General features: G+C 37.0%; 1 protein-coding gene and 1 non-coding gene across 2 annotated transcripts; one reads left to right on the plus strand and one right to left on the minus strand.

The window, feature by feature from the left end:
• Positions 1-5,880: 5,880 nt before the first annotated feature.
• LOC114195708 (small nucleolar RNA R71) lies at positions 5,881-5,987 on the minus strand. The gene has a single exon (XR_003606541.1). It is a non-coding gene; the product is annotated as a small nucleolar RNA R71 (small nucleolar RNA).
• Positions 5,988-6,682: 695 nt separating this feature from the next.
• On the plus strand, positions 6,683-10,832 carry LOC146884267 (uncharacterized). The gene is made up of 2 exons (XM_085665263.1): positions 6,683-7,761; positions 10,306-10,832. Exons 1-2 carry the CDS (start codon positions 7,036-7,038, stop codon positions 10,756-10,758), a joined length of 1,179 nt encoding a protein of 392 aa, XP_085521389.1. The 5' UTR covers positions 6,683-7,035; the 3' UTR covers positions 10,759-10,832.
• Positions 10,833-13,208: the final 2,376 nt, after the last annotated feature.

Here is a 13,208-nt window from a genome sequence, read left to right on the forward strand (position 1 = left end):
GTGTGCTTAAAGAGTGATTTAATTGATAATTTTGATAATTAGGTTGTTTGAGCTTGTGTGATAAAAATGTCTTAAAAAGTGATTTTTAGCTGCATAAATTATTTTTGGATATTTTAACGTTTGTTGATGCAGCTAAGTTTTAAGCTCATTTAGAGGTGTGGAAATAAATTGATTAAAGCTTCATGACACCTTAAAGATAAATCAAAGAATAAGAAATTATCAAAAGCACAAAAATTCAGGCCAAGCATTGCATGAAGACGACAAGAAAAACTTGAAAAAGTGAAGAAGTTTGGCTAAACCAAGAAGAGAGCAACAAAAAATTGGACCTTGCAATTTTCTTTATCTTTATGATAGAAGATAATTTGGGAAAAATATATCTTAGATATTTTATTTGATATTTTTAAATAATTATCTTATTTAATTATATCATAAAATATTAAAAGATAATAACTACCAAATCTTTTTAAATATGACAAGATCTTCTTGAATCTTTTTAGTTCCACAACAAACAAAAATATCTTGAAGATATTGGATTATTTAGAAGATAATTTAAGGAGATTGCAAAAGGTTGATTTGGAAAATTAATACAAATACTAATTGGTGATAATTTATCATATATCTTTAATTAATTAATTAATTTAATTATATTAGATATTGATATTATCAACCAATTATATTTGTCAAATAGTTTATATCTCTCCAAATATTTTTAAATATTTATCTTTATCTTTATTTTAAAAGATATTTGAGAGATTTTAGCAACATAAAAGCCTAGTCCAATTCCTATATAAAGAGACCAAGGGAGAAGCAGAAAGGACAAGCTCGGGACTTCGGAGTTTAGGAACCCTTAGGGGTGCCTAATTTCGTTTCCTTTCTCTCTCTTTTCTTCTCTCTATTCTTCTTTTTATTTTGTATTCCATGGATTGCTAAACTTCTTGGGTTGATTCCATTGTAATTTCATTATGGATTCTGAGGTTAGAATGAATTAATTTCTTTGTTCTTTTTATTATTGTTGAGGTTTTAATTGATCTATGTCTTTTATCTTTGAATCACATAAAAAGTAATGATTTTAAATCTATATGCATATTGATCATACGAGTCAAGGGTTTTTAAATTTAATTGAGACTTTACTTTGATTTTATTTAGAAACTTTCATATGATTAAATGAGTTTTTACCAATAATTGAGACTTTACTTTGATTAAAGGTATTTACTCTAACGAAAATTAATTGAGACTTTACTTTGATTAATTAAGCTTTTTATTTGGTGAGGAGATAAAAGAATAGACATGATTAGGCATAGTAAAATTTGATTGAGACTGTACTTTGGTTGAATTTACTGTGGATAATCTAAAAGTTCTCACTTTTAATTGAGACTATACTTTGGTTAAAAGTGAGAATGCCAACAAATTAATTGAGACTTTACATTGATTAATTTGTAAATCTACAACAATAATTAATTGAGCAATAATCTTTAGATAACCGATGATGAATCTATTTTGAAAAAGCAATGGAATCAATCTATTTTCTTTACTATTGTTTTTATTTCTTTTTATCTTTTAAACTTTATTTCTATCTTTGTTTATATTAATCCCCTATATTTTTTATTTTATTTGACTAACTCATTTGTATAGTTTTATAAGAACTAATTTGTTAAAAATCAATTCCGTGTTCGTTGGGAGACGACTTAGGGTTACTTTACCCTTTCTATTTTCTTGACTACTATCTTAGCAATACTGAAGTTGCTATAGTTTAGTAGTATTAATTTGATCGCGTCAACGACAGCGGTATCAAATTTGGCGCCATTGCCGGGGAACACGGTTAGAATTTTTATCATTTTAGTTCTTATTTTTATTTTTATTCTTTTGATTTTATTTTTTTATTTTTGATTTTTATTTTTTGTTTATAACATTTTCTTTTCTCAATTTTTGTCCTAAGATTTTTTTTTCTTTAGTTATTTTATTTTATTTTATTTAGTTATTTTTTTAAGCTAGTTTTTGTTTGAGGAATTTTGTTGGGAAATTTGTGAAACTAGTTGGGAAAAACTTTGGCTAAGGAAAGATAAGGTACTTAAGTTGTCCATTGAGACGCACCTCTCTTTCCTGGAAGTCTACTCAACAAGCTTCAACTTATTTCTTTTCAGAAAACCTCTTTCAAAAATGCAAAATAATTTTTCAAATGAAAATAATCAACAGTGTGATTTTCAAGTGAATTATGATTACTATCCACAACAACCACGTGATTTTCAGCAACAAATTGTCACACCTACTTCTACACCTGATATAAGTGGGTTAACTTTACGACAATTTAATGATCTATATCCTAGATCATCTTTTATGGGATATGAGCAACAACCATATTCTGAGTGTCCACCTCAGCAACCATATGTTCCAAATAGTTTTCATCAACAATATGTACCACCACAACAAGTTGAAGCAACCAATGGACCATCCTACAGGGAAGTTATGATATTAATGGGTGAAGTTATAGAGAAATTACAGTCCATGGATGAAAGGTTGCGAGTTGATCAAAGATGCAGAAATATTGAGCAAGAGTGGTACGAAAATAAGCAAATATTGTCTGATATGTTGAGGGATGCAAGTAAGAACAACTTCATAGAATTACTTGTAACTGTTAATACCACCCCTCAACCCCATCAGAGATTTCCTGAAAATCCAGGTTTTAATGCACTTCATCATGAAATCAAAGTTGTGCTTCTGAAGTTGGCCATCAAAGCTGAACAAATGTCTGAAGATTTGAGTCAGCTAATGAATGATGCAGTGAGAAAGGTAACTTTGGAAGATATGATGAAAATGATGACTGAAATGATGAAGATGGATCAGACATATCAGAAAGAGATGATGAATGCCGCGACACAAAGCTTACAGAATCAGTCTGAAAAACCAATAGCGGAATCACATCACATTGATATATCTACTGATGGATATAATGATTTTCGTAGTAATATGTCTACTGATGGACATATCAATTTTGCTAAAGATGTTGCTGATGAAGTAATTGAAGATTCTCACACAAACATATCTACTGATGGATATGTTGATGATGCTCAATGTGAATATAAAGTTGTACCCATTGATGAGGATATGAGTACAAATGATCATTTTCAAGAGCAAAGTTGTGAGAACAATACAATGGAGGAACCAAGTGCAGTTGAACAGCCTACATGATAAGTGCCAAAAATGAGTAATTTTCATATGAAATGAGGGCACTTATGTTCTCAATTTGTATTTATATCATGATTAATTCTCCTTAAACCTAGAATAGAATGAGCTTCCAAGTTCTTTTTGTTGAAAAGAAGTCACTTGATCCCTGTTTTGGTAAATTTCAGGTACAATAGAGTAGAGAAAGGAAAGAACTTAGGAGGAGCAAAGGAGAAAGCAAGAAAGGAAGAAAATAGAAAAAAATGCTGTCAAGGTCGCTCAAATTTAAGCATGCTCGCTTAAGCTAAAACCATTGCCGCCATTCTCGCTCAAGCGACGCAGGAGCTCGCTTAAGCGAGCGCTCGTGTAGTGAAGACCTTCCTTTGCCGCCATTCTCGCCCAAGCGAGTTCAGATGCTGCCAATCTCGCCTAAGCGAGATCCTTTCTTCAGCTTGAAGTACTCTTGCTCGCCTAAGCGAGATGTTGGCTTCAGCACATCTCGCCCAAGCGAGAGGCTTTCTTTGGGATGAAGAATGCTGTCTCGCTCAAGCGAGACTTAGGTAGCTTGAGCGAGACTTCGTGGGTATATATTCTTCATGCATCAGAAGGTGATTTTTTAGCTTGGAATTTTTGGAGAAGAAGACGTTCGTGCTGCAGAGCTGCTACCAGGAGCATTACAGTTTCTCATTTTCTTCTTCTTCTTCTTAGCTCATAGGATTTTGTTGGCTACCATGAGTGGCTAATCTTCTCCTTTGGGATTGAATGTAATCTACTCGAACTTGGATGTAATCTGGTGATATTTATATATAGCATTTCTGTTTTACTCAGTATTGGTATTATTGTTTTGCTCTTAATGCTTACTTCTATCTGATCAATAGATGTTTTGATTTTGATTTTTAGATCTGACTGGAAAGTATTTCTGAAAATCTGATTTGAACAATGATACTTGATATACTGTGATGCTAGGAATAGATCTCAATATATCAATTGCTTTTAACACTCGACCGTAATGCTGGATAGTTTGTTGAATATGTGAGGAATCAATATTCAGGAAACTAATCTTATGAATTTTATACGCGAGGGATCGGTATAAATGATTTTTGAGTGTGCATCAATATTGGTATTTTCAGATGTTATATATTATATTCATTCAGATTACAAACAAGGGAGATAGATGAAATTCAATCCCAATTTCTTTTACTGTATTTTTCTAAACTTTTCTGCTTTTACTATATTAATTTCATGCAATAGTAATGTCAAATCAAATTAAAATCTTTGTATATATATGCTGATCGAGATAATTAGTTATTTTAACTGAATCCGTTCCTCGTGGGTTTGACACTCCTACTTTAAATCATTATACTATAGTTGACTTTTGGTACGCTTGCCAAGAGGCCAACAAGTATTTTTGGCGCCGTTGGAAGCTCATTCTATTCTAGGTTTAAGGAGAATTAATCATGATATAAATACAAATTGAGAACATAAGTGCCCTCATTTCATATGAAAATTACTCATTTTTGGCACTTATCAACTCCCCCCAACCTAGCATCTTGCTTGTCCTCAAGCAAAGTAACAAGATTAACACCATTCAAAACTAAAACTCTGAAATTGGTTATTGAGAAATCATTTTCACAGTTCCTTACTAGACAACTTTTGCATTCCAAACCACAGATTCAAAATCAAAAGCAAATGGTGAGTCCAATTATCGAACAGCAGTAGGATAAGAGTGCAGCCAATTTTTCAGGGAAACTAATTATAAGAACAAGTGATTATAACCAAGGAAATTCTCTCTTAAGTCTCACAGGCATGTGTCTCTCTCATTTTCCACTGAATTTCAACAAATCAAAATTGCTAGTCATTTTCAATCCAACCACAAACACACAATCAGCATGGATCTTAAGGTCTTTTCAAGGTTGTAATGAGGCTAGGCTTTCAAGAATAATGGTTTTTCAAGATCACAAAAAGCACAACTTAGAAAAGAGAGCATTACTACAATTCAAACCCAATTCTACTCTCCATTCCTCACAATTCAGACCTCAATACACCAAGTTTCTTTTTCATTCATAATTCACTCTTATCTCTTTTTGTTCTTTTCTTTTCTTTCCCTTTTTTTTTTCTTTATTAGATAGCTTATTAAATTTTCCCTTTGTACTAATCCTTGCTTGAGCTGTTTGATTTATGCTCTTAAGAGGTCAGGTTCCTGAAAATCGATTAGCATTTGACCCGAAGATAGAAAAGACAGCTAGAAGGAACAGAGGCAAAAGCAAAAAGAAGCAAGGAAAGACAAGGGAAGAATCTTCCAGTACTTCCATCACACCTCAATCAGAAAACATGGAGAATCAAAGACCAACTCCAGCCAGGAAGACACTTGGAGACTATGATATGCAACAAGGACCGAGATATTTTTCTAGCATAGCAATACCATCCACCACTAAAACTTTGGAGATGAAGCCAGCTTTCCTCAGCTTGATTAGTTCTCATCAATTCACTGGAATGGATAATGAAGATCCATACACTCATCTCTCTACATTCTATGAATTGATAGGAACCATGGGCTTTCAAGAAGGAGATCTTGAGCATGTATACATGCGGTTGTTTCCTTTTTCTTTGGCAGGTAAAGCAAAGGAATGGCTTAAGTCACATCCAAATCAGAGTTTGAATAGCTGGAAGGATGTTGAGGAGAAATTTTTGAACAGATTCTTTCCACCATCTCGCTACATCAAAGCCAAAGCTGATATTTCGACGTTTAGGCAAGGACCAGATGAGCCATTCTGTGAAGCTTGGGAGCGGTTCAATTCCTTATTGAGGAAATGCCCAAATCACGGATTTGAGGATATTGCTCAGTTGAACATATTCTGTAATGGTCTGAGGCCTGACACCAAGATGATATTAGATGCAGCAGCAGGTGGAACAATGATGAGTGTAGATGCGGAGCAAGCAACAAGAATCATTGAGGCATTAGCATCCACAGATCATCAAGCTCAGCATAATAGGCAAACTGTTCAGAGGAAGGGAGTGCTTGATCTTAGTACTACAGATGCGATTTTAGCTCAGAATAAGATTCTGACTCAACAGATTGAAGCACTGACGAAGCAAATGTCTAAATTACCAGAGCAATTGCAAGTTGTGCAATCTTCTCCTAGTCAACAACCCATGAGATGTGACTTCTGTGGAGGAGATCATCCAAATGGTCATTGTTCTTATCAGAGTAGCTCACAAGGAGAAGTTCAATATGTGAGCAACCAAGGAAGACTAGGAAATTTCTCCAACAATAACAACTTTTCACAGGGGTGGAGAAACAATCCAAATTAGAACTTTGGATGGAAGCAAGATGCTGGTCCTTCAAACAGACAACCTCCTTATCAACAACAACAACAACATTATCCTTCGGTGCATGACAGAACATCTAAACTGGAGGATACTTTAGAAAAGTTTATGCAAGCTTCTTTGACTAATCAGAAAAATACAGAAGCTTCAATCAAAAATCTCGAAACACAGGTTGGACAGTTGGCGAAACAATTATCAGATCAGCAGACAAGTCAATTTTCAGCCAACACACAGACTAATCCCAAGGAGCATTGTAAATCTATTATCACCCGAAGTGGTAAAGTTGTGGGAAGAGGGATTGGAGACAACCTGGGTGTAGAGGAGGAGGTGTTGGAGGAAAAAGAGAGAGAGAATGAAAAAAATGAGTGTGAGGGAGAGGAAGGACAAAATAAAAGAGAGTTTGTAAATAAGAGAGAAGAAAAGGAAGAAAAAAATAAAAGTGAGGAGAAAAAGAGGGAGAAGGGTGAGAAACAGGTGCCTCAGTTGAAGAGCCTACCATACCCTCAAAATCCTTCCAAAAAAGACAAGCAAAGGCAGTTTGCAAGATTCATGGACATTTTCAAGCGACTGCAGATTAACATCCCTTTTGTGGAAGCTATGGAGCAGATGCCGACATATGCAAAATTCATGAAAGAGCTCCTAACAAAAAAGAGAAGATTCTCTGAAGAGACAGTGGAGCTTGAAGCAGGGTGTAGTGCTATAATTCAGAAATCATTACCTCAGAAATCTAAAGACCCTGGGAGCTTCACTATTCCAGTTACAATCGGGACATTACCAGTGGGAAAGGCATTGCTTGATCTGGGTGCCAGTATAAATTTGATGCCTTTGTCTATGCTAAAGAGAATAGGAGATCTGGAAGTAAGGCCTACACGGATGACATTACAGCTAGCTGACAGATCCATGAAGTATCCCTATGGTGTGACAGAGGATGTCTTGGTTAAGGTTGACAAATTCATGTTCCCAGTTGATTTTGTAGTAATGGATATTGAGGAAGACACTGAAGTTCCTCTAATACTGGGAAGACCTTTCATGAAGACGGCCAAGGTCATTATTGATGTTGATGATGGCAAATTAAAGGTCAGGGTGCAAGATGATGAAGTCAACTTTAATGTATTTGAAGCAATGCAGCACCCGAAGGACAAGCAACAATGCTTCAGGATGGATGTGATAGATGATTTTTTTCTAACATCCAGGAAGCAATTAGCAAAGGCAAGCCCATTGGAAAAAGCTTTGATTGGTGCTTGTGATGATCTGGAGGAAGATGAAGAAAAGGAAGTTGATGAATACATGACACATCTAAATTTAGCAAAAGAAATTGCATCAAATGATATACAACCTGAGAAATTGCAGCAAGAAAATAGAACTGAAAGTCAGAAGCTGGAGCTAAAGGTATTACCTCCTCTTTTAAAATATGTTTTTCTTGCAGATGGAGGTAACAAACCAGTGGTGATCAGTAGTGCTTTAACGGCTTCTGAAGAACAAAAGTTGATTTCAGTTCTTAAAGCCAATGAGGGTGCAATAGGTTGGACTTTATCCGATCTTAAAGGAATTAGTCCATCCTACTGTATGCACAGAATTCATATGGAGCAAGACTACAAGCCTGTAGCACAGCCTCAATGGCGATTGAATCCAACCATGAAAGAGGTAGTCAAGAAAGAAGTAATGAAGTTACTTGATGCAGGTATGATCTATCCAATCTCCGACAGTGCCTGGGTCAGCCCGGTCCAGGTAGTTCCAAAAAAAGGAGGTATGACTGTTATTTGTAATGATAAAAATGAATTAATTCCTACTAGAACAGTCACAGGTTGGAGAATGTGTATAGATTATAGAAAATTAAATCAGGCCACTAGGAAAGATCATTTTCCTTTGCCTTTCATGGATCAAATGCTAGAAAGGTTAGCAGGGCAAGCTTTCTATTGTTTTCTGGATGGATATTCTAGTTATAATCAAATTGCAGTGGATCCAGAAGACCAAGAAAAAACTGCTTTTACTTGTCCTTTTGGTGTGTTTGCTTACAGGAAAATGTCGTTTGGATTGTGTAACGCACCAGCAACCTTTCAACGATGCATGCTTGCAATTTTCTCGGACTTAGTGGAAAAATGAATAGAAGTCTTTATGGACGACTTCTCTGTATTTGGGGCTTCATTTGATCAATGCCTGGAAAACTTAAACACCGTACTGAAGCGGTGTGTTGATACTAATCTGGTTTTGAATTGGGAAAAGTGCCATTTTATGGTAACTGAAGGTGTGGTGTTGGGCCACAAAATCTCTGCTAAAGGTATTGAAGTTGATAAAGCTAAAGTGGAGATCATTGAAAAGCTGCCACCACCCAAAAATGTAAAGGGTATCAGGAGTTTTTTAGGCCATGCTGGGTTCTACAGACGATTCATCAAAGATTTCTCCAGAATTGCCAAACCACTCAGCAATCTGCTCAACAAGGATACACCTTTTAATTTTGATGTTGAATGTTTGCATGCATTTGACTTGTTAAAACAGAAATTGGTTTCAGCTCCTGTGATAATTGCTCCTGATTGGAATTTAGGCTTTGAGTTAATGTGTGATGCAAGTGACTATGCCATAGGAACAGTTTTAGGACAGAGGAAATCCAAAGTTTTTCATGCTATACACTATGCTAGCAAAGTCCTTAATGAAGCTCAAATTAATTATGCAACAACTGAAAAGGAATTGCTAGCCATAGTTTATGCATTGGAAAAATTTAGAGCATATTTGATTGGTTCATCTGTCACTGTATATACTGATCATGCTGCAATTAAATATTTGTTAACCAAATCTGATTCAAAACCAAGACTAATTAGATGGATCTTATTGTTGCAGGAATTTGATTTGGTGATCAAGGACAAAAAGGGAAGTGAAAACTTTGTAGCTGATCATTTGTCTAGATTGGTGAATACTGAGGTGACCAACACTCAATCAGAGGTGCAGGAGGAGTTTCCTGATGAAAAATTGATGATGGTGCAAGAAAGGCCATGGTTTGCTGACATGGCCAATTTCAAAGCTGCAGGGGTCATACTTGAAGATTTTAATTGGCACCAGAAGAGGAAATTCCTGAAAAATGCACACCAATATGTGTGGGATGATCCTCATTTGTTCAAAATTGGAGCTGATCAATTGTTGAGAAGGTGTGTATCCAATGATGAGGCAAAAAGCATTCTGTGGCACTGTCATAGTTCCCCATATGGAGGGCATTTTAATGGAGAGAGGACAGCTGCAAAAGTCCTCCAGTCTGGATTTTATTGGCCCACCTTATTCAAAGACGCACACAAATATGTGCAACACTGCAATAGCTGTCAGAGAATAGGGGGAATTTCAAAAAGACATGAAATGCCACTGAATATCATTTTAGAGGTTGAGGCTTTTGATTGTTGGGGAATTGACTTTGTGGGACCACTGCCATCTTCTTTCACAAATGAATACATTTTGGTGGCAGTTGATTATGTGACAAAGTGGGTTGAAGCAGTAGCAGCTCCTAAGGCCGATGCCAAAACTGTAATCAAATTTCTCAAGCGGAACATCTTTTGCAGGTTTGGTACTCCAAGAGTGTTGATTAGTGATGGTGGTTCACACTTTTGCAATGCTCAACTTCAGAAATGTTTGGAACATTATGGAGTGCGGCATAAAATTTCATCACCTTATCATCCACAGACCAATGGACAAGCGGAGGTGTCAAACAGGGAAATCAAGCGTATTCTAGAGAAGACTGTAGCATCTTCAAGAAAAGATTGGTCAATGAAGTTGGATGATGCACTCTGGGCATACAGAACTGCTTATAAATCTCCCACAGGTTTATCCCCATTCCAGCTGGTATATGGTAAGTCATGTCACTTACCGGTTGAACTGGAACACAAGGCATTCTGGGCCTTGAAATTCTTGAATTTTGATCCAAAGGCAGCAGGAGAAAAGAGAAAATTACAGCTGCAAGAATTGGAAGAAATGAGACTCAGCGCTTATGAGTCCTCTAAGCTCTACAAGGAAAAGATGAAAGCTTATCATGACAAGAAAATTCTCAAAAGAGAATTTTATCCTGGTCAATCAGTGTTATTGTTCAATTCCAGGTTGAGGCTATTCCCTGGAAAGCTAAAATCAAAATGGTCAGGACCATTTCTTGTCAAGAATGTGAGACCTTATGGAGCCATTGAACTAGAGGATCCTGAATCTAAAAGGAGTTGGGTTGTAAACGGGCAAAGGTTGAAGCCCTATCTTGGTGGTGAGATTGATAGGCTCGCCACAATCATTCAACTTGATGAACCTTAAATGAAACAGGCGTCAGGCTCGTGACGTTAAACAAGCGCTTCCTGGGAGGCAACCCAGTGTTTTAATTATGTTTTTGCACTTTAATTTCATCTTGTGTGATTAAATGTGTTTGTGTATGTAAGTATGTGTTTGTGTTTAAAGTTCTATGTTTATGTGTAAAAAGGTGAATTTTAGCATCCAATCATCTCAATAAGGCAAACCATGCAATTTTGGTTGTTTTCAAACAAAACTGGTATTTTAAGCATGGGAATGAGTTTTGGTGCCAGAATTGAGATTATCAAATGCTAAAAATTGCCTTGTTTTGGCCAAATTGTGAAATTTGAGTTTAAAAGCTTGATTTTGAGTTTGTTGATGTGAAACCTTTTGGAATGATAGAGAATTGACTGAAGTATGGTTTGATGTGTGTTTTCGAGTTATTTGGATTGAAAGGATCATGAATCAAGTGAGGAGAAGTTGAGCAAAAATTTGAGAAGTGGCAAAATCAGAGTTTTCCAAAACTGCACAAAATCTTGCCCAAGCTAAACATGTCTCGCCTGGGCGATATATGCAGAACCTGAGCCAACCAATTTCTCTGATATACTCGCTTAAGCGAGTAGTGGCTCTCCTGGGCGAGAATGCCCTGCACCAGGGGTGATTTGGGCGACACAGCCTCGCCTGCGCGAGACTTCTTAATTTTTCCTCTCACGCTCATCTCGCTTAAGCGAGAATGGCTCGCTTAAGCGAGAATTCGCGTTTAAGTGGGGGACAGTGGCAGATTTGTTCACTTTCTCTCTTCTCTCCAAACCCTCGCTCACCTTCTCTTCTCTTCAATTTTGAGCGCGCCTTCACTCATTCAATTCTCTGCATTTTAACTCACAAATTTTGTCTCCTTTTGCTAATTTCACTTCAAGGTAAGTTCCTCTTCCTCATTTTCTTCATTTCCATCAAGCATAGTCATGTTTTTGTGCTCTTGTAAACCCTAGGTAGTATCCATGCTATAATTTGATGCGTTTTGTGTTTATACTGTGGGGTTTAGTTTGAATTGATGCTGAAATTGAAAAATGTGGGTTGCTTATGGTTGACTTGTTTCAAAAATGTTCACCATTTGAAAATGCACTCCATGTGTTTGATAAAATGCCATGTTGAAATTGTTCTTGTTTGTGATTGGTTAGTGAATTAAGCTGAATTGGTCATGTTTTTGGTGGGTTAATTCTCATACTTGCAGGTCAATGGCTAGAACGAAGACAACAGCTAAACATCCCGTTATTGAAACCAATAAAGGGAAAAGGAGAAGACGTGCAAGCAGCTCTTCTCCTGAAAGGCCAATTACTAACCATTTTAGAGACCCCGAAAGAGAAGAACGTTACGAAAAGATAAAGAACTGGGTCTTTATCAAAGAAAGAAAGGTGGTTCTACTTCCAGATGAATATGATCCTTTCTTGAATGGTCTTATCAGGAGGAACTGGATGAAGTTGGCTGACCCGCTTCCCAAATTTGACCCAGAAATTGTCAGGGAGTTCTATGCAAATGCTTATTCTGAGGACAATCCTGGTGAAAAGAGATCTAAAGTTAGGGGAAGGTGGGTAAATTATGATCGAGCTGCCATCAGTGATTTCCTTGGTAATCCACTACCTCTACAACCAGGGCAACGCTGTGACTTCACAACAAGAAGGAGGAGTCATGAACCTTATGACGAAAATGAAGTGGCCCTCCTTATATGCGCTGCAAATCGATCTTATCAAGTCGGACCCACTGGCAATCCTCTCAGAATTCTAAGAGGAGATATGAAAACCTTAGCCCAAGTCTGGACCAGATTCTTACTTGCAAACATAGTGCCCATTGGCCACGTGTCAGACTTGAACGTCCCTAGATGTCATCTCCTTTATTGCATAATGAGGGAGGATCTGACTGTTGACGTCGCCACAATTATCTCTGAAGAAATCCACAAATTTGTGAGATACGAAGTCAACAGTAGGAATGACAAGGCAAAAGGTGCTTTGGGTTTTCCGGCTTTGATCACAGCTCTTTGCCAAGAACAAGGGGTGGAGGTAGAACTAACTGAAAAGATACGACCTTCAATTACCAAGAAATTCATTGAACACTTTTGTACCCACCCAGAGGACTTGGAGCAGCTAGAAGAGCCCCAGCTGGATCAACAAGCTGAAGACCAACCAGCTGAAGACCAACCAGCAATGGAAGAACAACAAACAGGGCCCACACAGCAACCTCAACTCAACATGAATAATGAATTGCTTGAGCAGATGAGATATCTGAGGTTGCAGATGGAGCACACTCACCAGCAAAATGCTTCCATTCATAGAGGACAACTCCACCTTCAGGAGTACCTCTATCAGAATGTCCGCGGACCATACCCAGGCATGACTCCACCAGAATTCTTCACTTATCTACAGTGGCCTGGGGACAGTCCTATTTTCCCAGGGGGAGGTGGACCTGATGCAGGTGAGGGACCA

The sequence above is a fragment of the Vigna unguiculata genome, chromosome 8, assembly GCF_037176805.1.
Source record: "Vigna unguiculata cultivar grain cowpea cultivar isolate G323 ecotype 2 chromosome 8, ASM3717680v1, whole genome shotgun sequence".
Classification (NCBI taxonomy): Eukaryota; Viridiplantae; Streptophyta; class Magnoliopsida; order Fabales; family Fabaceae; genus Vigna; species Vigna unguiculata.